Source organism: Grammomys surdaster, unplaced genomic scaffold (genome assembly GCF_004785775.1).
Source record: "Grammomys surdaster isolate TR1022 unplaced genomic scaffold, NIH_TR_1.0 65, whole genome shotgun sequence".
Classification (NCBI taxonomy): domain Eukaryota; kingdom Metazoa; phylum Chordata; class Mammalia; order Rodentia; family Muridae; genus Grammomys; species Grammomys surdaster.
This window is the reverse complement of record NW_021604567.1, coordinates 19295567-19317785: the sequence shown is the minus strand read 5'-3', so window position 1 is coordinate 19317785 and position 22219 is coordinate 19295567. Positions and strand designations below refer to the sequence as shown.

The window sequence follows — 22219 nt, the reverse complement described above, 5'->3', positions numbered from 1 at the left end:
GACCCAACAATCATGAGCATACACCCCCTCCATTAAAAATAAAATAACAAGTCACATGACTCAGGCTGTGGACGCAGTTCAGTGGCAGAGTGCTTGCCTGATGTGTTCAAGGGTCTGGGTTTCAAGGTATGGAGAAAGAAAACAGCATGGGACCCTAACATTTAAAAAATCACAAATGGATTTAATTAAAAAATTAAGGATAAAAACTTTAATCATACTTAAATATGTTAACAACATTTCTGGTAATGGGCAGTATTAACAAACTAATAGAGACCATAATTCAATTATATAACTTTCTGAACTTAGCTGTAGGCCTTTAGAAGGCAAACTTAAAAACAAAACAAAACAAAACAAAACAAAACAAAACAAAAAAACCCCACAGGGTATCACTGGGCAGCCCTGGCTAGCTTGGAACCTGCTGTGTAGATCAGGCTAGGAGCAAATTCACAGAGATCCATCAGTGCTGAGATTAAAGGTGTGCACCACCACACCCAACCAAGATGATGGTCTCATTTTTCTACAGTAACATGCCAAGCGTATGCATTACAAATACAGCCTGTGAGAACCCTGATGTCCTGCACCTGATTAGAACATTGAAACACAAGTCTTGGGAAATGCGTTAGAGAAAGAGGATGGGGGAGGGTGGAGAAAGGCAGACAGGCCTCCCATCTCACAGCAGAGGGAGGAGGAGCTAAAGCTCCTCTGAAGTGAGACTGTCAGCAGGTTAACCTGACCCGTCCTCATTCTGGGAGGACCAGGGAAAAATGACTCACTAAGAGAAGAAGCCTATAGAGTAAACGACTTATCTTCACATTCTCCTCTCCTCCTTTTGACATCTTTTTCATCCCCTCCAACTGCCAAAACCAAGAACTATCTCTCACTTGTAAACACCTCCTACGAGTAAAGGCTGACCTGAAGAACGTGACTCAGTGCTGTGTCAGGTAAACAGTCGCATTACAGAATCCTGGTATTTCTTTCCACCAAGATGGAGGACTATTATTTTTCTCAAATCTGTCATTACAAGGATCTAACAAATAACAAATTATTTAGGCTTCTCTTCCTCATCTCTGGGATAATATTTGCCTAGGGAATTTTTGAAGATGACAGGACAGATGGACTGTGGCTGGCCAGATGCACTGCATTCCTTTAATCCCAGCATGGGAAGGCAGAGGCAGAAGGATCATGAACTGAGATCAGCCTTCAAGTGAGGCCCTGTCTAAAAATATAATAAGCAAAAAAAAAAAGAACTCTGGCTGCACATCTGTCCCTCTGTCGACGAAAACCAAAGAGTTAGTGGAATACAAGCCTGAGGCAGAGACTGCCGGGCGACAGGGCCGACGGCCCGACTGTTAGCCAGAGTCTCTGTGGGCATTTGACACGGTTCTCCCAAAAGCACCTGCCCAGGCCTATGGTAGGGATGTGGGCAGAGCCTTCTGAGTTACAGAGCATGGGAGGACAGCAGACAGTTTGGTCTGAGGACAAACGGCTTGGCTGGTGCAGCCAGCTGTGGAACAAGCTGTGGAAGCCAGCAGCACAGGCAGAGGGAAATTTCAAGTGTTATTACTGCAATGTTTTGGACTACAACAAAATTTAAAACGGTTTTCTTATTTGAAATAATTTCAAACATGAAGCTTCAGAAGTTCTCTAAGAACCCTGTTGGCTCCTCACCCAGGACAGCAGCCATGGTTTGTCAAATCACTTCATCATCTCCTGAGCCACTGTTAGTGCAGCTGGAAAAGCTGGAGTCTGACACTAATAATCTCATCCCCCCACAGTCCACACCATCAGCCGACTGACAGACACGGCTCCCACTGCAGGCTGCTTTCCCAGTGCACTCCGCCCAGGTCACAGATGTCAGTCAGTTAGATGGGCAGCTTCCTCATCTCCTTCACCTGCAGCACTTATTAATGAAGAATACAGGCTCGCATGAAGAAATCGGGGTACAAAGAATCAAGAATACTTTATGCGGGTCCCTCAGGTTGAATAAAGTTCTGTATTTTCAGTCTCTTTCATTGCATAAATACAGTACTTCTGTGTTTCATTATTGGTAATGTTAATTTTGATAATTGGGTGGTATTCAATTTTTTTACTATGTGGATATTATTTTCCTTGTGTAACAAATAAGTATCTTATCGATGGGGAGATAGTTTGAGAGTATAGAAACAGCCAGATTTTTCATGTATTAAAGACTTTTCCTTGAATTAATGTTTATTATGGTTGTAAAATTGTGGGATTTCTAAGAAAACACTGTCCTTTCTACTATATGAAAGCATGTTTTATTTCTTCTACATATTTCTGTAGTATTTATCTATTAATATCAGCATCGTGTTCTGAATGAGAAATGACTCTCATAGTCTCAGACATCTGAACACCATGGTCCCCAGTTAGTGACACTGTTTGTGAGGGTTTAGGTGGTGAAGTCTTGCTAGAGGAAGTATGTCACTGAGGATGGGATCTGGGATGAAAAGCCTCACCCTGCTTCCGGTTTGTTCTCTCTGCTTTATGCCTAGGTCTGAACACGTGGGATGTCAACTTCCTGCTTCTGCTGCCTTGCTTTCCACTGCTGCTAGATCTCCCTGACAGTGACTCGTATCACGGCGAAACCCTGAGCATACGTACGCACACACACACATACAAGCACACAGAAAGACTCCATGCTATGCATACACTGCTAATTTCATTCCCCCCTCAGTGGCAGAATTACAATTCTTGAACCACTGAAAATTAACCCAAGGCAAAAGCTTAAGATTTGTTTAAAATCGTAAAAGTAAGGACCTCACAAAGGAGCCGCTCTCTTCCTACCTTCTCTCAACCCTCTGTAAGGAGCCAGCTTTACTTACTTCTTTTGTGACAAGGTCTTGTTATGTGACCCAAGCTGACCTGAACTCTAGACCCTCTGGCTTAGCCTTCTACACACCAGGCTTACAGGTGTGTATTGGAGACTAAGGTAGAAGGAGCACATGCTCCCATGTGCGCGTTCTCACGTGCATGCCCCTGCACAGGTCAACCTTTTGAGTCCTTCCTGAGCTACTGTACCCCTAGTGTTGTGAGACAAGACCATCTTTTGCTGAGTTTTGCCAATTAGGCAAGCCTGGATTGCCTAAGCAAGCCCTAAGACCTTCCTACCTCTGGGGTATAGTACTGGCATTATTACATGGGTTCTGGGGTCCAGCTTTGGTTCTCAGGCTTGCATGGCAGGCACTTTACCATTTCTACAGTCCCCACATCAAGCTTTTATTTCTTGCTGGCCCAAACTGCTTCGAGCCTGCAGTATGGGCTGGGTTGGGTATGGGTATCACTGGTTACCTGCTCTTCAGAAACTTCCAGGGGAGGAGATGCTCGCTGCTCAGACCGAGGATCATCTTGATAGTTGATATTTCGTCGCTGACGTAAAGGGGGGAAAAGCCGATTCCAGTTGATCATTCCTCCCTACAAAGAGAGCAACACAGGGCCATCAGGAAAGCAGCAGATGCCTGCGGTGCCTTGGGGGCCTCCCCAGAGGCAGGCAAGAGCCCCAGCTGGGAAATGAAAGCTGTACCACCCTCAACCAAGAGGCTAAAGCCAGCCTTTGCTACAGGCACAGGAGAGAAAATGCGCAGGCAGTGTGAAGTGTTTCGTGTGAGCAGCACAAGTGGCAAAAGGCACACGAGACCTCCTAAACACCTTCGGCCTCACGAACGCTGTCCCAACACTGGGCATGGCCACAGCCACATTTTAGGAGTTCAAGGCTCTGCAGGGTGTAATGGAGACACAGACACAGATAGAGAAGTGAGAAGAAAGCCACAGTTCCTCCCACGTCTACTTACGACACTACCATCCTGTGTTCTGTTTATTCATTTCTGAGTGTCTGTGGTACAAGGCAACCAAAGGTTGTAATGAAGCCTACACCCAGAGATAAGCTTCAGAGCAAAGGGTTGAAGGGTTCACAAGTGAAGGTCAATAACTTGTTGAGTGTAGGCTCTATGGATACCAAAGGTGAAAGATAAATCCACTTCTGGCTTCAAATTCGAAGAAAAATGCATGAAATGGTGCTTTCTAATAATGCCTATTTTTGCTGTGTGCAGATCTTTGAATTTACTAACTTTAAAAGGTCTTTTTCTAGATGTCTTAGAGTTGCTGCAAATGTACAGAATGTAACAGTCTGAAAACTTTCCTCCTTATGGAGACCTAAAACATCCAAGAAAAATACAACACACACACACACACACACACACACACACACACACACACACACTCACCCCTACATCCATGACTGAATAAAAAAGGAAAAAAAAGTGGAAATCCTAATGTACTAGAAACAAGTAGACACTGGGAACAAGAGCAGAAGCAAGCTGGGACTTAGCCAGCCAGCCAAACAGAAAGGTCAAGGAACCAGAGGCAAAGCCACACGCACAGAGGGAGCCAGGCCAAGGAACCAGAGGCAAAGCCACACACACAGAGGGAGCCAGGCCACTTCATGCACAGGACTGGGATGAGAACAAAACCATGAAACGACAAGGTTGGCCTTCTGTCTCTGACCACACATGAAGCATGTTCTAGATGAGACTAGAACACGGGAAGCCAGAGTGTCAGAGCCTGTGGAGGACACGCCCATGTCACTGTGACAGGAAAAAGTCTCACCAACAAAAATACAAAAAGAGGCCAAAAATGATTATGTCACCAGTAAGAACTTATTACAAGTTGAGCTGTTGTCAAATAAAACCAAATGACAAAGTTAATAGACAAACAACATATTGAAAGAAAATGTCCATGAGCCGGGCATGGTGGTGCACACCTTTAATCTTAGTATTCAGGTGGATCTCTGTGAGTCCAAGGCCAGCCTGGTCTACAGAGCGAGTTCCAGGACAGCCAGGGCTACACAGAGAAACCCTGTCTCAAAAAACAAAACAAAACAAAAAATGTTCACAACATGTAACAGACAAGAACACACACACACACACAAACGAGGAGGAGAGAGACAAAGAGAGAGAAATACACACATTCATACATACACAAATATAAATCAAAATCAAAATAAATCTTAAAACTGATTATGACTGTTGAGGCATCCTATACTGGGGCAGAGGAGGGAGGTTGGGTTCTACGAAGACTTCATGCCCCTGCCACAGAACAAGGCTTTCCATTGCTTTACCTCTTGGCACATACAGAAAACACAGGCTTTCACAGCATGGAAAAGAGCAGGAGCTGCTCACAGCAGTCTGGCATTTGGATGCCCAGGACACTTCTGACCATGACACAGCATGGACATGCTCTACTCCAGACCAGGGAATGCCTAGATACACGTGGAGAATCTGACTGTGGGTACCACTACCACGGTGTTCAAGGATAGAAGGTGACCAGACTGCTTTATTTACATCAGCTGAAGTACAATATACAGAATTGCCAAGTATTTACCAATATCTACTAATACCTTATACAATGAATCTAGAAAGAGAATTAAGACAATGTTCATGCCTTGTAGAAGCACACAATTTGGTATATAAGCCATCAAGTGCATTTTTCTCCTGCCCAGTGGGCCCGCTTTTGCTGTATCCCATCTGACCTTCGGCAGTGCTGGGATGTACCGGCTACTCCTCAAGAGCCCTTTCTCTGGGCTCCGGTGACATCGTGCTTTTGTCTTTCCAGCCCAGTGACCTGTCAGACAGTGTCCCTTAAGGAGTTTTCTTTCTCCTTCCATGTTCTGCTGGCAAGCTCCTACTTATTCCCGGGGCTTTAAGCGCCAGGCCTGTGGTAAGCACTCTGAAGTCTAGATGCTGTGCATCATGGCTATAAAACCAAGCGTCCTGGACATACAGTCACCTGAATGTGCCGGTGGCATCTAATGCAGCACGCCCCAAACCCACCTTAGTCCCATTTTCCTCTCATGTCCCAACCAGGGAGTGACGTTCACACTTGCTCACAGTGTGAGCAGGATCTGAAGCTCTGTCTCTTTCCACCACCTTTTACTGCTCTGAGTTAGAGCACTTTCTAGGGCAGGATAGGGACACAAATGTTAATGTCTCCCTCCTCTTTAAAAACCTTTCAACTTCCCATTAAGAAACACTTACTTGTGGCTGGGTATGGTGGCACACACCTTTGATCCCAGCATTCAGGAGGCAGAGGCAGGCAGAACTCTGAATTCGAGGTCAGCCTGGTCTACAAATTGAGTTCAGGACAGCCAGGGCTACACAGAGAAACCCTGTCTCAAAAAACCAAAAACCAAACCAAACCAAACCAAACCAAACCACACCAAAACAAACAAAACCCTTACTAATGAACAGCATACATCAATTCTTAATATTTTAAAGATTTTTTTGTTTTACTTGTGTGTACAAGTGCATGCATTTGAGCACACACACAATAGCATAAATGTGGAGGTCAGAGAGCACACAAGAGTTGGTGGTTTTCTTTGGGTTCTAGAGAACTGAATTCAGGCTTAGTAGCAAGTGCCTCTACCTGCTAAGCCCTTCACAGGCCACAGTTGCTAACAGTAAAGGGGGGAGGGGTGGCGCAACAATATCTTCTGTATCAGAGAATTAATGAGAATAGTGGTCTTGTTTTCTATGTTGCAAACTCTGTAACCTCTGACTGAGTAGAAGGAAGGGAGCTGCACACTTGCATCTGCTTGGGCATCACTCCTGTTCTATTTGGTTTTTGACACAAATGAGGACAGATAGGAATTAAAGGGCAGCACATACAAAGCCTTCCCAGACACTGAGAGACCACGTGCTGACACCATCAGCAGGTCCACTGTGTTTTCAGGACAATCAACAAGTTCCCCAAGGGCTTACCAGTGGGGAGCCTGTGATGACTCCCCATAAGTAAGGCTAGGGTCTCCGCACTAAGTCAGCACTCTACATGTTTCAGTTACACACTCACTGGCCTGACTCTCACACCCCACCAGGGCTGAGACACCACTCTGTTCTGTGCAGACCTGGCACAGTCAGATACTTGGGAGACACCCACTGCATAGATACACGAATGGACAAACACACAGTCAATTGTTCTGCTGAGCTAAGTTACATGGAGCTGTCTGGACAAAGTTCTAGGTTTACTAACCAGTAGAATTAGGTGGTAGGTTAATAAAGCAGGTGCGGTGGAAGGGTTGGGAGGGCTGAGGATGGAGGCTCACACAGCAGACAGAGGCTGAAACAGACAAGGACAGAGGAATCGATCCTCTCACCTAAGAACCGCGGGGCAGCACCTCAGGCTATGGGTTAATGGTCGGCATCTGCTGCTTTCTTAGCTCTGGGGGCACTACGGCTTGCCAAGAAAGCACTCATATGCTCGGTATCCCATCTTAGCGTGCAGCATGCTGACGGTCCTAGGAGGGGCCAGGTGAGCAGGGCAGCACTGAGAGATCCGACTATTTCCCTATGGCCCCAAAGAGCTTAGCTGACCTGACAAACGCACATTACCAACTGACACTGAGGTGATGCAGAGTAGCCCATACCAACTGACACTGAGGTGGTGCAGGGTAGCCCACCCAGCCCTGAAGTGATCATGAGTCCAAGCACTGTCCAAGGCCAGTGCTCTGGAAAAAATGAGGGAGAAAAGAAGAAAATGAAGGTCCACCTCCATCACCACACATATGAACTAGTAATTCATTTACTATTTGAAAAGGAGGTGGGAAGGATAATACAATAATAAATCAGCATCTGAAAAACCAAAGGGCTGTCTCTGCATGCTCCAGGCCCAGCAGGTGTTAGGGTGACCTAGGAAGAACAGGCTGGCCACTGACCTAAGAACTCCACACAGCTGTGATGGCTCTCAGCTTAAGGTTTTGTACAGTTTATCTTGCTCACTAGTTTTGGGCTGAGAGCCTTCAAACTGCCCAGTGTTCCCAGCAAGACCTGTGTTGGTTGGATAGGACATCCATGTCCTGCTGCTCAGGCTTGGAGTCTGGCTCAAGGGGAAAGCATTTCTGGTGACATCGCCACCCTTAACCTTAACCACGTCTCTTTCTTCTCTTGCTCTGTCACAGGCTTGCCTGTTTTTCTGCATTGGCTGGGCTGTGGTCACAGCAGTGTTTCTGGACAATGAACTAGGGGCAGGAGTACACTGAGGAGGGTACAGAGGCACGGGAAAGCTATGTGATAGCGAGTGCAGGATGGAGCTCAGTAGTCCTTGCCCAGGATTCTGTAACCAACACTGTTCCTGCAGACAGGCATCCAGGTCTGCTTGTCTTCACTGATAACCTTTCATCTGAGAGGGTTGAGACACCTGTCATGACTCTCTCTCCTGAGACATGGAACCACTTTCACGGTGGGTTAGCAATGGATTATATCACCTTCAACGTCTCTGCAAACTCAGTCATAAATATTTTGTGTCTGATTCAGTAAGCAGATCTGATAAATCCCCTGTGGGGATCCACAAGAGTGACATGGGCACCATGGAAGAAAATCAGTTTCAGCTTTCCTGGTCACCTTGGCCAAAGGCTTTGGACACTTGTCTGTGGGCTCTGGTGAGTACAGCCCAAGCCTCCTGTCTTAGAAGGTTGTGATAACTGAGGGTGCCACTGGGTATCCATGGACCATGGCACATGGCAAACATAACTTTCTGATTTGTTTGGCCACCAAGGAGGTGGTACAGTGCGCTCTCCCCCCTGGCCCCCGGTATGTGCATGTGCGTGTGTGTGTGTGCGCGTGTGTTGGTTGTTGGGGCAATGAGAAACTTTGCAGCCCCAGCTTTGACTGGGGACTCTTGGGTGCAGGCAGATCCCACTGCTTCCTAGATGAAATGCACCGCTCCTGTCTCGGTCTGACTTCAGTGCTCACAAGCACCACGCACAGGGCAGTGTGTACAAGGCAAGCTCTCCCACATACTGTCCAGAAGAGCTCTGAATGACAGCACATTGTTCAGCACGGACAAAGTTCGCTTCTGACTGGGACTGCGGCTGTCCCTTTTCATTCTTGTCTCTTGTATGCATCCTGTCAGCTGGAGACAGTGAGTGCATGTTAACTAGCACGGTGATCCTAGACTAGTGCATGAACAAAGGGAAGGTTGGCTGGCAGTGTCTGTCCAGTCCCTCAGTCCTTTCATTCCTTCCTCTGCCAAGCTTTGGGCCATGCTTCGTTTTTTTTTTCCCCACCTAACTTTAGTTCTACACAAAAATTATTAAATGTTAAGTCAAAACTAGAATTATCTATGGTACCTGTAGCTGAACATGTTTTGACAGAAAAAGAGGTAACACTGTCAAAAATGAGATACAGTGAGTCAAGATTTCCCATCTATCTCCTCCCTGAGATGCATCCATTTTTCTGTCTTCAGTACTCAGCTCTCACTCCTGAACCTGGTATACTCCTGACCAGGGCAAGTTTCAGTTTTCTAATCCACTGACAGCCAAGCTCTCCTGGACTCTTCTGGACTCAGTTCTCTGCTTTATCTCAAACCCCCAAAATGCTCAGAAATGATCTACTTTGCCACTACTTACGTTTTTGTTGTCCCACTATGAGATTATGCTGGTGGCTTCTTGATGATAGGTTGCTATTCACACTTTCTCCAATCTAATCTGCACACCAGTGTGGGCGGCCTGCACTCAAGCCTCCCACAGTAACACCACAGCAATGGAAAGCCTGCATCACAATGTCTGAGACACTGTCCTGTTTTAGAGGTCCAAAGTAATCCCATCCTAAACCATTTCTTACCTCCCTCTCTCTTTCCAGAACTTTCCTGAGTACTCCCTTAAGCAGATGTAAGTTTACTCAAACAGTCTGATTCCTTGCATTGTGCTCCTGCGTTTCCTGGGCGCTTTCTCCCTCTTCTGTGCAGGTGCAATTCTTATTTTACATCAGCTTCACCCATCAAAGCCCTCCTTCCTCTCCCTCTGGCCAGGCTCTATGGGACAGAGTCAAGGTGCTGATCCCACACGGAATAAAACCTGGCGTCTGGGACGCCACTTATGGATGACAGCAAACCGAACTAGACGGTTCTTAAGCTGACTGGGTGCTTCTTCATTAGACACCAGTGAGCATCCTGGAAGCTGAGCAGTTTTCTTTCTCAAAGAGCCTTTTCTGTTAGAGCAGGACCTCACACTCCTGCACAGTAGCTGTGGACAGGGCTCCTAGGCATACAGTGGACATACCCCCTATTGTCTCCCACGCTCAAGCTCCTTTGCCAGCATTACTGAACCCGGGACAGTCTACAAGGAGACACGAGCTCCTTGGGTGACTGTCCTACGAGTCAGAGCAATGGGAAGTGTCCACTCAAGGAAGGCATATGGGGAAGCAAGTGGTCTCTCTCATCTCAGTGAGGAGCTGAAGCACAAAGCATGGACACATAATCTGGAAGCAGTGTGATGTGTGCAAGTGTAGTACATCACTTGATCAGGAAGACTGTAGCATACCTTGGTTGGAAAACCCATTTTACAATCTCTGAAGAGAGGTCATGGCTCACCATTCTGGAAATTCTGGGCTTCTGGCTATCTGATAACCTCTGCACACTCAGAGGGCTCTGAATGCTGGGGTGCGGGTGAGGTTCCATGAAATCTCAGGCTTCTCAATTGAGGGGAGTACGAGTATGCTCTGTCTCTGAGAACCGATGGAGAGGGGCTTTGGCGGGAAGAGAAGGGATGATCTCTCTAGTCTACGGAGTAACTGATGCTGTCTGTCTCACCGACAAACTCTCTTATGGTCTAAACGTAACTAGGAAGTGAGTCTAGAAGAAATTAATGCAGCAGAGAGTTAAGAGTTGCTTGTCACTTTTATACCTTCAAAGAGAAGTGTGGTCATTCACCTGTCTTCTTAAATCCATGAGACTCTATAGTGCTCTTCTTTCTCATGAAGACACCAAAACAGAACGGAAAATAGAAATGATTTTCACAAATGTCACTTAATGAGTCAGGCCTGGAAAAGTGTTAGAATTTTGATTGATCCTATCGTTATGGGCTGAATTTCATCAAAAAGGTCAGTAAGAACCCTGGCGAGCCCACGAGGCACAGCAGCCGCTTCTACAGGAGGCGCCAATCCACATCAGCATCTTTTAGCTTCGGCTTCACTTGAAAACAGAGACCTGCACCTCATTTTCATTTCACTGCAGATTTTTATCGACCCACATCTGACACTCCACACTCACATGCTCATGGGAGAAGAGTCATAAAGGAACCAGCTCTAGCTGGTTGGACCTTGTTGACAAAGAAGCATAGCAAATTGATGAGAATTGTTCTCAATTCAAATCACATCAAAAAGTGAAAGAGCATTGAGAAAGTGCAGGTAAATGCATGCACGCTGTCCTGCATGGCGGCACCTGAGCTCAGACCTGTGTGGGCCTGTTCCTGTCAGGTCCCTGTGTTGCCTTGAGATGTCCACACAGGTAAAGGAATCACTGTCACCTCTGCCTGATTCTGACACTTTACGATGACTGCCTCTTTCTCCTGCCACATCAAGGTCAGGAGGTGACACGCTGCCTGGTTCTCAGCTCTCCCCAGAAACTGGCTCTGCAGGTTGTGTGGAACAGATGCCAATGAAAACGCTGTGCCAGAGAGGCCACGAGCTGACAGGAGCTTCTGATAAATGAGCTGAGTAGCCGCGTGGCAGGACAAACAGAGGGTGGCACGCCGGCACACTCTGTCCTCACAGCGGCCTTGCTCTCCAAAACGCGGGGCACTCACTCACACACATGCTGCAACACATGGGAACTCTGAAAGCACGAAGGCAAGCGCAAGAAGCCAGTCCAACAACGCTGGTGCAGGCTCCACTCCCCTAGACCTTCTCATGAGGCAAATTTACAGAGACACAGAGTGCGCTGGGAAGACGGGAAGGCTCAAGAGTGTTTGTCAACAGAAACCACACTTTTGTTTTCCCCAGATAGGGTTTCGCTGTGTAGCCCTGGCTGTCCTGGAACTCACTCTGTAGACCAGGCTGGCCTCGAACTCAGAAATCCTCCTGCCTCTGCCTCCTAAGTGCTGGGATTAAAGGTGTGCGCCACCATTGCCTGGCTGAAACGAAACTTCTTTTTAAAAGACATTTAAATTAACTTTAAGTTGGCAGAAAAAGTAACGGGTTTCATGTGCATTTCTTCATTGACACTTACCACCATACGGGGTTCTTATTTGCCCCTTCCCCATCCTCTGCCACCGCTCTCTGGCTTCCGTCCTCCCAACTACTACCTTCTTTTGTTTTCTCATCATAGTATCCACAGCTCTAGAGTTTCTATTTAGATGCTACCAATATTCTAGATGATTGCAGTAATGATGCATAATTCTGTGTCTAGAATTAGTGACCTATACACTTCAAGTGGGGAAATTACTCAACAGACTACTTTGGATCCACTAGAAATATTTATTAAGTAACAAATATTGAGTAATGAAAAGAACTGTCACACCGTGCAAGGCAGGTATGAGTCACTGTGCAGGGTGGATGGTACCTGACAACAACGCTTGCCGAGGGGAAATGAGGAGAGAAACAATTTTCACAGCCACAGAATTTTACTAAGGGTAGGTGAGAGAACGGAGCTAATGCGGTTCAACCTGTTACTGAGGAAATCACTGAACTGCACATGTGAACACTGCACGTGTGAACGATGATTATTCACTGGCGGTAGCATCAACACCTGTCCTTGTTTGGAATAAAGACTACTTATTACCAAAACAGGTGGCAGGCAACCAGGAAGTACCAGGAGGCACAATACATGGAGCACACTGTCACTAACAACTCTACTGCTTTGTGGCAAGTCTCTAGCAGGCTTAGATCAAACATGGCAGGCTTCACCTTAATCCTAAGACAAGAGCAGCTGAGGGCACGGTTCATCCTCCAGTGCATATGACGGCACGTGGGATCGACAGTGAACAGGAGAAATGGGTCATACAAGTGAGTGAGTGAACAAAGCAGAGAATTCAGGTTTCCTGTAAACATGGAGCTACACTGTGCCTCGAGGGCAGGCATCACACATTTTTAAATGGTAAAGGCCGTGCATGTAATAAGTATCTAAGACTCCAAGAAGCGGGAGGGAACTGAGCCTATTATGTAAGGACATAATAGTAAGATTAATTTTTTTTCAAACTATGGACTGTACAGAAGACAGGTCACGGTGTGGCCATCAAGTCAGATGGCAGTGAGCTTTGTTCTAAAAGTTGAAGTTTTTAGGAGTAGTGACTAATAGGCTAGCTCCCAAGTCTGGACTATGTCCCGACTTCCTAAGAGGCAAAAAAAAAAAAAAAAAAAAAAAAAAAAATTTATGCCCATGCCATGATGATAGTAAAGCTCCAGAGATCTTCTGGTACCCAACTCTTATCCCACCCTTTGGTTCCCATGACAACCACTAGACTGTGTGTCGATCACCCTGTAACCAGAGCTGTCTCCCTAAAAGCAAATTTCCTTCTGTGATTATGCTTCATACTGTGAGCATGTGGGTGTCACTAAGAAAACCTACAACTGTTTTGGCCTTAACACGTTCACACTCCAATCAACAGAATATTTTTAATGCCAAATGCACTGGGGGTGGGTTGGGAGAGGAAACTTCCTCACACCCAAAGCCATTCTCCAGAAGACACCTCTCAAAGTCTTGAAAGTTAATTCAAACATTATTCACAGAACTAGAAAACAAGCAAACAAACCACCACCACCACCACCAAACCCCTCAGCCAGGGCAGTGGTGGGCATGCCTTTAATCTCAGCACAGAGGGCAGAGGCAGGTGGATCTCTGAGTTTGAGGTCAGTCTGCTCTACAGAGTGAATGCCAGGATCTCATAGAGAAACTGTCTAGAAAAACAACAAAATCAGAAACAAACCCATCAGTTACACAGGGCTGTTCCCACCTGAGACAACTCTAACCAAACCCTGGCAGCCTGTCTTCTGACTGGCTGCCCAGGAAACAGCCACTCGCTCGGGGAACTCAGCACACACTTACATCTCCTTATTTATCATGAAGGATGCAGATGACCAGCCAGACGAGGAGCACAGCAATGGGAGACCGAGCCCCCTCTGGGCGCCCGCTGTAGACACTATGTGAATCTTATCCTTGTGAGTTCTTAGGGAGGGAACATTATAAAAGCAACTGATGAAATCAATGGCCACTGGTATTTAGCCCACCCTTTAGCCCTTCTGCCCATGGAAACGCTAGGGGTTAACAGAAAGTTCCGCTCTCTCATCTCAAAGCTGGTTTGCTGGTTAGGAGGTTACAAAGAAAATGATCACCAGGCAGTGCAGGGGCCGGCCACCTCAGTAGTGCACTGACCTCCAGGCACAGTGTTTTGTTTTTTTTTTTTTCTTTTTGCTTTTGCTTCAATCACATTCTCGATCCACAGCCCAGGGGTCAGCTTACAGGAGCCCAGGCCACTCCATGGCCTATGACTGCGACTGTCCTATGTATGGATTACCAGTGTGGGTGGCCTCGCCTCATCTGTCACTGTTACCTCCTCATAGTGCTCTCAGTGCTTAAGCAAATGCAATCCCCTGCTGTCCCACAGCTGTTTGAGGACTCTAGTCTTTTCCTCCTGGGCTCTCCAACCCCACCTGATGGCCTCTTCTAGATTCTTCCACACACACTACACTGAGCAGGGGGCATGCCCCAGAGCTGCACAGGGACACTGCCCCATCACTGCTTTACTTTCTTCAGAAGCTGTACACTTCTGGAAGAAGGCCAGGCAGCTTCTTGCATACGCACAGGGCAGTAGGTTGTATTAGAGTCCAAAAAAGCACAAATGAGTAAAGTTCTGTTCTTTCAAGAGCTCATGTCTTTTGAATTGGGGACAAATAAAACAAGAGCCCATGGCTGGGTGTGGTGGTGCAAGAGTTTAACCTAAGCACTGGAGAGGCAGAGGTAGCTGGATCTCTATGAGTTTGTAGCCAGCATGGTCTATATAGTGAGGTCCAGGATAGCCAGAGCTACATACATAGTGATACCCTGTCTCAAAAATCCAAAACAAAAATAAAAGCAAACAAACAAAAGCCCACAAAACTCATGAGCCTATGAAATGTCAGACACTGGCCCTGGGAGCAACAAGCCAGACCCAATAGTAAAGTGACTGTGACCCACTGGAGTCAGCAACCATATCTGCAGAGACATGAGGCACAAGACAAGAGGCTAGGGTAGCAGTTACCCTGTCTGACTCGCTGCCCTCAATGCTGCCCTGACTGAATGTACAGATGACAGGCACAGAAAGACACATTCAGTAGTAAAGCAAGTTTTCAACTCAACTAGCCCGAGTCAAGCACCCAAGCATTCCTAGATCGTAACTACTTAAAGAAGTGTCCAGAAAGACCTATGAGAGACCAAAGTACATATAGCACACTACCACATGTCTGGCTTCATGAAGCTCCTCATACACTGATGCTGTCCAGACAGTGGTCCGTAACACCAGATGAGTGAAGCCCCATGAGGCACCACATGGGCCAGTGTTTTCCAGGCTGCAAAGCATGCAAGAGCTTCCAGCTGATGCAGACCTTCTCAGCATCCTGCCAGAGGGCCACCATTGCCTCCCATCTACGGAAGCTCCTCTGCCAACAGTCCCCTGATTGGAGGAGGCTCGACTGTTCTGCTGAGCATCTGCTCCTCCTACAACAGCGCCTTTCCTGGACACGCTGTTCCTCAACTTCCTGCTGTTTTCCAAGCTCCTTCAGTTTCTTTTTATCCCCTTTGTCAGCCTAAACACAGCCTTGGTCTGTCTTGTCGTGACTTGTTTTCAGCTTGATCTTGCAGGACATCTGCGTGTCTTTCCAGCTTTGACTGCTCAGCGATATCCAGCTGGCATGAGAATTCGAAGCAACCGTGTCAATATTTACTATACACATTTATTCCCTAAGTATTTGCTAAGTTCCTATTAGTGGCAGTATTATTCCTGTTTTGGAGAAGCAGATAAGCAGTCACCCTGGAACAATGGCAGGGATAGGTTAAGCCAGTCCCTAGTGAGAGCTGAGCTAAGGTTCTAGGCAAAGAAACTCAGGACTTCAGTGCGAGACTGAAAAGGCTTCCGAGAGACACTTTGTTTGCCAGGAAAACTGCAGAGCAAATGGGATCAGGATTAAAAAACAAACAAACACACAAACACCAGAGTTTTCTCTGGGAGGTGGAGCTGGGTGGCTTGGGTGGTCATGTTAGCTCTGATGAACTGCAAATGACTCAGTAAAGCTTGTGATAAACTCTAGGAAGGAGATGTAGTAAAATGGAGGCAGGTCCCATGTATAACTGCCTTAACAGCTACGGGGAGCTGCTCAAAGGCTTCAGGGGGAGCGAAGACATCATCAACCTTATGTTTCAGAGATTGATGATGGAGCAACAGTAGGCAGATGAGGCCATGGGCATGGACCTAGGCAATAGAGACACGGGAGGCATGACAACCAACTTATATAAAGGAGATGCTGACATTTCACTAGAGCAGGGAGCAAGCTGTGGATGGATCGGAAGAGTGAAGTGCTGTGCTCCTAGAGACAAGAGGCTGGGGAGAGTAAAGCAGCATCTGCTGAAGAATCTTTGGTTTGATGATGGAGCTTTGAGAAGCAAGTAGAGCAGAAACGTCACTCAGTCATCTATTTAGTGTAAAGAGAAGTGGCTTGTGGGTAATAAACTGAAGCATTCAGATTTACTGGGTTAGCAAATGACTTGGCTGGTCATCCAGGAGACTGGAAGGTAGGGTCCAAGGAAACCTGAGGGAAGGCAAGTGCACACAGATAAAGGAACATGTTGGAAGTGTGGTGGTTGTTCAGATTAATTCCTATCATGGGCGTCCATCACAGAAAAGGCACCAAGCAGGAGGTAGACAGAAAGACAGCAACTTTATGATTGTCTATCTCAGTGCTGGCACAGGAAAAGTAGCTAGCCATGGTAACATGAATGGAAGTTATGAATGGGCCCTATGTACCCAGGATGATCTAGCTACTGCCATCATGGAATATCTAATCTGCTATCAGCAGACAGCAATCAGCTGGATACATTATCACTTTCAAGAAGAAATGACTGCTTAGTGCCAACACTGGGCACTGATTATCTCGTGACTCTGTATGCTGAAGATTTGCCTCAGCATGACTGTACTTATACATAGGGTCTTTAAGGGTTAATTATGGTAAAGTGAGGTCAATAGGTGAACCCTAATCCAAAAAGAATAGTTCCCTTACAAAAGGAGGATTACGGCTCAAAACAAAATACCCCAAAGTTTACCTGGCATGCTGGGTACTTGAAACTGCAGAACCATGGAAGCCTCAAAAGCAAGGCCTCTCTATCCCTTCCTACCATCTCATCCTAGAGCAAGTTACGGAGACTAGAAACCCACTCACCCAAAGCATACCACAGAACCTACAAAGGCATTCTCTCCTCCTTCAGAAGACTCTCATTTCAGATGGACCTATCCGGGACCCAGGAGGGGAGAAAGCTACAGAGAAGCCAAGAAGAATCTGAGCAGACAGGCTCCGCTGGGTTCTCTATGCTACCACACCACACCATCCTCTCACTCTCCTCCAGGGGTCTTGCAGGATCTACTGCCTCCTGTCAGTCACAAGGCTTCACTTCAGTCCTGTTGACTGTAGCTGGAATCCTTCCTACACAGCTCCTTCCTCACTCTTGATTCTCATGCCTACAAGTGAGTCCATAAGCCACCTCCACCCCCATCTCTGGGCTCTCCACAAGAGCACATGCCAGCCGTCCCGGAACATGTCATGGGTATCTGTGTCATGTGCTCCTGCCGCATCGAAGTCCAAAAGGGTTATAAGGTCTCTGTCTTCTTTCACTCTCCTAAAGATAAACTCTGGAACCCACATTCCAAGGACGGCGGACTGGACTTTTAATAGTCTAGCCCACGGTGAGTCTTGAAGCCCCTCCTCTTTTACCTGGGGAAGGCAAGAGATAGAGAGATGGCAGGAGAATCCTGCATCTCTCACCACCCCAAAAGATGAAGGAGGAAGCAGGAAGTGAGGAGTCCAGCGTGCTGGCCGCAGTGCTCGAGGAAGAGCACACCAGGAGGTTTAGCTGGGCGTAGAGCAACTTTCCCTTTCCTTGTCTCCCTTGAAAGACAAGTGTTATGTCAGAATTTTGGCTAAAGCAGTATTTGTAGGTAATTGTGCAATAGCTGCTGGTTACTAAGGGCTCATCTATGAAAATATAGCATTTATATGATGTAATCACTGGTTGTTCCCTTAAAGTTTTCTGATCTTTGTATTCACTTTAGCCAAGGAAAATCATGAAATTTTTCATCTGTTCTTCTTCCATGGCACATGACTAGCACTTTAAACAGGAAGACATTGTGGCTTTGACAAGATTACAAACACTGATAAGTATCCTATCTCCCTAACTAGGTCGGTGTTTCTCTTAGAAATAATGCTAAGGAAAGAATGTCCAATCTGACCAACTGTTCGGCTGTAATTTATTTTGTTACCTTAAAAACAACAGAAACCCGACACTGACAAAAGCCACGCAACAGACTTGTACTCTCATTCTCTGGCAGACACATCAAAAGATGAATGTGAGCACAGGAGTAAAGCAGAGGCTGCCACTCGCTCTCACTCGTCACAGTGGGAAAACGTGCACCTCTGGTCACGCAGGTCTTACCTGCTGCTGCCTTTGTCGCCTCACTTGTGCAAACTGAGAGAGCATCAGCTGCCGGTCGAGCTGTTCCATCCTCTGCTGCCTCTGGATGTCCACGGTGGCTCCCATCCCAACCCTGGCCTCGCTGGTGGGTTCTGAAGATGAGAAGATGGGCTCAAGGGCCCAGGAGAAGAACTGAGCCATCCTGCCAGGGATGCAGAGCACCTGGTGGACCTGGAGCACTTTGCGGTCATAGCACATGCCGGAAATCTACAAGGAAACATCCAACTGGTTGATCAAATGTAAGCAAGACTGACATGGAGTATTAACAGGGAATCAATCATCTCAGAGGGCATTCTTCTAGTTTGAGCAGTATCAGTAAATCTTACCAAGTGGCAGACATCAAACAGTAAAACAATCCAATACAAATTTAACCTACTTGGTAAAACAAATATATTAATTCAGAGTTAGCAAAATCCTGACCATTTCTCACCCCAAATACACGTACAGTATTTTAAGGAATGATGTCTCAATTTTAAAAGGAACCCAGAGGCTGGGAGGGAGATAGCCTGTACTCTGGTGCTTTCTGGGCGTGCTTGTGAACCTGAGTTCAACAACCCAGCACCCAGGTAAAAGCCAGGCATGGCTGCATGTGCTTGTAACCCCAGTGCTTGGGGCTGAGGCAACAGGGTCCAGGTGCAAGGGAGAGCCCTATGAAGGAACCAGGTAGGTGACCCCGAGGAAGACACCAAGGTCGACTTCTAGCTTACACACACAAACCCCTAAAATTAAAAAGATCAGATCAACAAAAGGACTGATTATTTATCCAAACAGCCTCACATTGAGCCAACTCTGTGGTACCGTCACTGTCAGATTGTCACAAGAGACACGCGACTTGAGAAGAACAACCGCAAACCCTGGCTTTACTAACATAGTGCTCAAGTTCGGACGTTTTCCTAGATGTTTAGCTATGCATTACTATTAGTAAGCAATTAATACATGTTAGAATATTTTTCTTTTTACAAACAAATCTAATTTTTTATCTTTAAAGCCATTTATATTGAAAAAAAACCTCAATATTTCTTTTCAATATCACTTTCTGGGTAAAAATAATCATGCATATTCTTTTAAATTTATTAAAAAAAACCTTTGACTCTAACTTTTAGGATGGGAGTATTCACACTAGACAAAAGAGTTTAATGGCCTTTTTAGTGGTACCAGAAAAGTATTCCATAATATTTATTTGTTTGTTCTTGCTGTTTTATTGAGACAGGGTCTGGTTATACATAGCCCAGGCTGGCCTGGAGCTTACAATTTTCCTGCCTCAGCCTGTTGAGTACTAGGATTATACACACATTACCACGCTGAGCTTAAGTGAATCAGGCAAGAGTATCTTAAGAATCTGCTCTAAGAACATCGTAGAGGACAACAGAAGAAAGCTGCACACACAGCAAGATTAGCACCTAATGCACAGGAAAGACAGTGAACACAGGAGGCCATGCGACCGTCAGACACTCTCTATGAAGGAAGTCACAGTGACTTAGGTGAGGACCTACTTTAGTCGGTAAGGACCCTATCTCAGGATGACAGGGTGCTAGTGAAGACCGAGGGCAAAATATCCCAACCAGAGAGAACAAAAGGTGCTATGTAGGAATGATCATGTGGTGAGTGGGTGGAAAACCAGTCTGGGGCCCAAGGGAACAGCTAGGGAGAGAGAGCACACAGGAGCCACTGGTCAGTGTGTATGATTTCAGCTGAGAGAGTAGGCAGCACAGGGAGGCATGTGGAGGAATCCAAGGGGCTTTGGGGTAAAGAAGGTGAGCCCGGGGAGTCTGGAGCCAGTGGGGCCCTAAGGCGAATGCCTGAGGGGAGTAGGCAGCAACAGCACACACAGCTGCTGATAAGCAGTGAGGAGAGATCTATGGATGGGGTCCAGGGAGGCCTCTGACCTCAGGACAATTTGGAGCAGTCAGGAGCAAAGGACAGAATGAAGCAGACTCCAGAGGGCACAGTGAGGAACTCAAACTCATGGTTTCAAGTCACTCATGTGGCTCCACTGTCAAAATAGTACAAAACAAGAGAGAAAATGAAACAGAGACTTCCATGTATAGTGAAACCAGAGAGCTTCCATAAACCTGAACCACACACACAGAGGAGTGACTGACGGCAGGGCATGCACACATCTGCCGACGCTCTCCTAAGACTCAGGCTCAGAGCCCAGAGACAGAGCTGTGGGAGGCAGCAATGAGGTGGCTGATGACCCAGGTCTGTGTAAGAAGCACCTCACTTCCTCCCCAACCCCACAGGTAAAGGAAGAACCTCAGATGGAGAGTAAACACACAGGGAGCTTGCACACACCATCAGCCTGAACCTCATATCACAGAGACAGAGGAAGAGGAAAGGGTGTGGGGACAGTGGGATTACAGATAAAGGGACAGCAGCTGAGAGTTCTTCAGGGTGATCAAACTATAATATAAATAACATGAACCTAAAATATAATCCAAAGTTAGGCCAGAGGATTAGCAGGTAAAAGGTGCCTGCCCCTAAGACTGACAACCTGAGTGTGGGTCTGGGAACTCACTCGTGGGAGGAAGAAACCCCAATTCTAGTACCCATCACCCTACCCCCACCCCAAACAATAAATAAATGGTGAAAACTTGAAAATACTAGAATTTCCAAGAAATAAGAAGGTTCAATCTGCTTGTAGATGCACTGAAGTGCACAAAAGAGAAATTCTTAAAGGCAACAGGCAACCCGAAGGAAAACTTGACACACTATGAGCACATGCTAGTAATAAACCATTAGGAATAAATCCAGGTAAAATGGGAGCACTGAAAGGGAAAATCAAAAGCAGCATAAGGGACACACATGATGCACCCACACACTCACGCACGCACACGATTTACATGTGTGAGTATCTTTTTGCACATATGTTTGTGCTCCATATATGTGTCTAGTACATGCAGAGGTCAGAAGAGGGTGACATATTTCCTGTGACTGGAGTTACAGATGGTTGTGAACCATCCCATGTGGGTACTAGAAATCAAGGAGTCAAACCCAGGTCCTCTGCAAGACCAATAAGTACTCTTAATCACTGACCCATCATCTTTCTAGAATATAAAAAATAAAGTCTTAACAAGGTGTTTGCTGGAAAAGAAATGTCAGCCCTCAGAGTCCTCTGGACCACCCAAGGTTAACATTTTTTAGGCATTGTGCTGGGAAAATGAAGCTGGGCAAAAATGATTAAATGCTTTATGACATCATCCTTGTCTGATCAACCCAGTGGTGATCTGCAAAGCCACCCCACAGATGATGGGCATGTGGGCAGGAACACACATGGGACAGGAGAGTTCACTTGTCTCTGGATCTTCTGTACGACCCTGAGTTGTCAAACAACACAGACTAGAAATGCTTCCGTTCACAGTGCATTAGAATTTATCAAGCTGAGCAGTTCAGTTTCCTGAACTTGATAATCACATCAGTCCATTCCATGAAAAGATATGATACCAATAACTACATTAAAGATTTACCTAGTTGTTACCCAGATCTCCATAGTCTTACTATGCTGTATTAATACTCCTAAGTTTTTGGAGTCAGGGGCTCCCTAGGCCAAGCCAGTTTGAACTCACTACAGAACAACCTCAAAGTTCCAATCCTCCTGCCTCTATCTCCTAGGTGCTAGCATTATGGATGTGCGCTACCAAGCCCAGTTCTATGTGCTTCATGCATGCTAGCAACAAACTGTCGGCTGAGTTACATCCTCAGCCTTTCTTCTTAACAGTTCTTCCCT

General features: G+C 46.3%; 1 protein-coding gene across 1 annotated transcript in view; it reads right to left on the bottom strand.

The window, feature by feature from the left end:
* Ubac2 (UBA domain containing 2) overlaps window positions 1-22219 on the bottom strand; it is a 145719-nt gene that overhangs the window by 9845 nt on the left and 113655 nt on the right. The window contains exons 7-8 of the mRNA XM_028772217.1: window positions 18454-18699; window positions 3307-3429 (exon numbers count right to left, since the gene is read on the bottom strand). Of these exons, the coding sequence (XP_028628050.1) occupies window positions 3307-3429; window positions 18454-18699 (369 nt within the window). The remainder of the gene's footprint in view (window positions 1-3306; window positions 3430-18453; window positions 18700-22219) is intronic.